At 46.5% G+C, this 1,585-nt stretch overlaps 1 protein-coding gene across 4 annotated transcripts in view; it reads right to left on the bottom strand.

Moving 5' to 3' along the window:
* LOC106536389 (dmX-like protein 2) overlaps positions 1 to 1,382 on the bottom strand; it is a gene marked incomplete at its 5' end in the record, with an annotated part of 18,541 nt that extends 17,159 nt beyond the window's left edge. For all 4 annotated transcript variants that reach the window (XM_014033657.1, XM_014033658.1, XM_014033659.1 and 1 more), the window contains 3 exon segments: positions 217 to 507; positions 576 to 758; positions 1,005 to 1,382. In XM_014033657.1, the coding sequence (XP_013889111.1) occupies positions 217 to 507; positions 576 to 758; positions 1,005 to 1,382 (852 nt within the window).
* Between the last annotated feature and the right edge of the window lie 203 nt (positions 1,383 to 1,585).

Raw genomic sequence — 1,585 nt, 5'->3', positions numbered from 1 at the left:
AAATAAAATGGCTCCGTCCGTGTTAAAATATATTTTTAAACTTTACAAAACTGAACATCCTACAGTATTTTTACAGTCTTTATTTTACAGTTAAAATAAATGTTTATCAAATAAAGTCTAATGCTACAACTAATCATGGATCCTTCAATCAGATGATTAAATGACTCGTATGTTTTTGGTGCACAGAGGAAACACTTGAAACAGAACAACGTGCACCTGCTGGCTCTCCTGCAGGAGGAAGAGCAGCTCCATGCGGACAGACGTCACCCCCCCTCCTTTGGCTCCATGAAGGCTGCAGTAGGACAGGAAGACCCTCAGCAGGGCCTGGTTCTTCCTCAGCCAGGCCTTACGTCTCTCTGAGTGCTGCTGCTTGGCCTGCAGACGCCGTCGCTCCATCTGATGGCGCTCGTACGCTCCGGCCTCAGAACACTCCAGTGCCTCGTCCGATATGTCTATAGAAGCCGTCCGGCCTCGCTCCACCTCTGACTCCTCCTCCTTTCCTTCCACCTGTGAGGGAATCATGTTCTGTGAACATTCAGGAGACTCTGCTGGGACGGCCATGTCTGAAAACCCACCTTGTAGTTACAGATCTTGTGCATGGCAGCGATCTCCTTCTCCAGCCAGCTGTAGAGCTGGAACCTCAGCTTCCCTCCGTCCACTTCGAAGCCCGTCGCCAGCGTCCGCAGCTCCGTCATCAGGATCTTCAGACAGGCACGGAACTTCAGCTGCTCTGCGATCACGTCCACCTCTGAGTCACCCTAAAGCAGAAAAATATTCATCTGTTTGTTCTGATCTATTAAAGCTCTCAGACAAACTGACTGAACAGGGATTTATAATCTGACTCACTGGTTCATACAGTGGTTCCATCTTCTAACAGTTMATTTTGTTTTAATAAACAAGATCAATTTAAATTTAAACATTTTGATAAAAAAAAGGCTGCATCTTTCTTTTTATTAAAATAACAACTAAAAACAAAAACAGGATTTAAGTTTGATATTTGCTACCTGTGAGTCGTCTCTCTGCAGTTTGGAGACACCATCCTTCAGGTCTGCTTTGCTCTCCTGCTCTGGTTTCTTCATGGTCAAACCTTCACCATCCTCCTCCTCCTCATCATCATCGTCCTTATCGTCTCCCCAGTCAAGTTTCAGCTCGTCTTCCTCCACCTGGACCACCGGCTGGCTCCAGTCCATCCCCCCGCTGTGGTTTCCTCCCCAGGCCTGGGTGTTTGTTGGCGGGACGTCCCAGTCGAGGCCTCCCTGGGTGCCGTTCTCTAACGGCTGGTTGGCCTTCGACGAAGCTGTCCTGACAGGTGACGAGCCCACCTTCTTACTGACTTTGGGAATTTTAGAGAGCACTTCTAGAGCCAAAACTGGGCAACCCACCTGCAGAAAAACAATGTTTAAACACCTGACTGAAGGTTAGCATCATCTAACCTCAGATTAAACTGGATTAAACAAGGCTAGCGTCATCTAACCTCAGATTAAACTGGATTAAAGAAGGTTAGCATCATCTAACCTCAGATTAAACTGGATTAAAGAAGGTTAACATCATCTAACCTCAGATTAAACTGGATTAAAGAAGGTTA

The sequence above is a fragment of the Austrofundulus limnaeus genome, unplaced genomic scaffold, assembly GCF_001266775.1.
Source record: "Austrofundulus limnaeus strain Quisiro unplaced genomic scaffold, Austrofundulus_limnaeus-1.0 Scaffold1798, whole genome shotgun sequence".
Lineage (NCBI taxonomy): Eukaryota > Metazoa > Chordata > Actinopteri > Cyprinodontiformes > Rivulidae > Austrofundulus > Austrofundulus limnaeus.
Note: the sequence above shows the minus strand (reverse complement) of the source record. Positions and strands in the feature narration are given on the sequence as shown.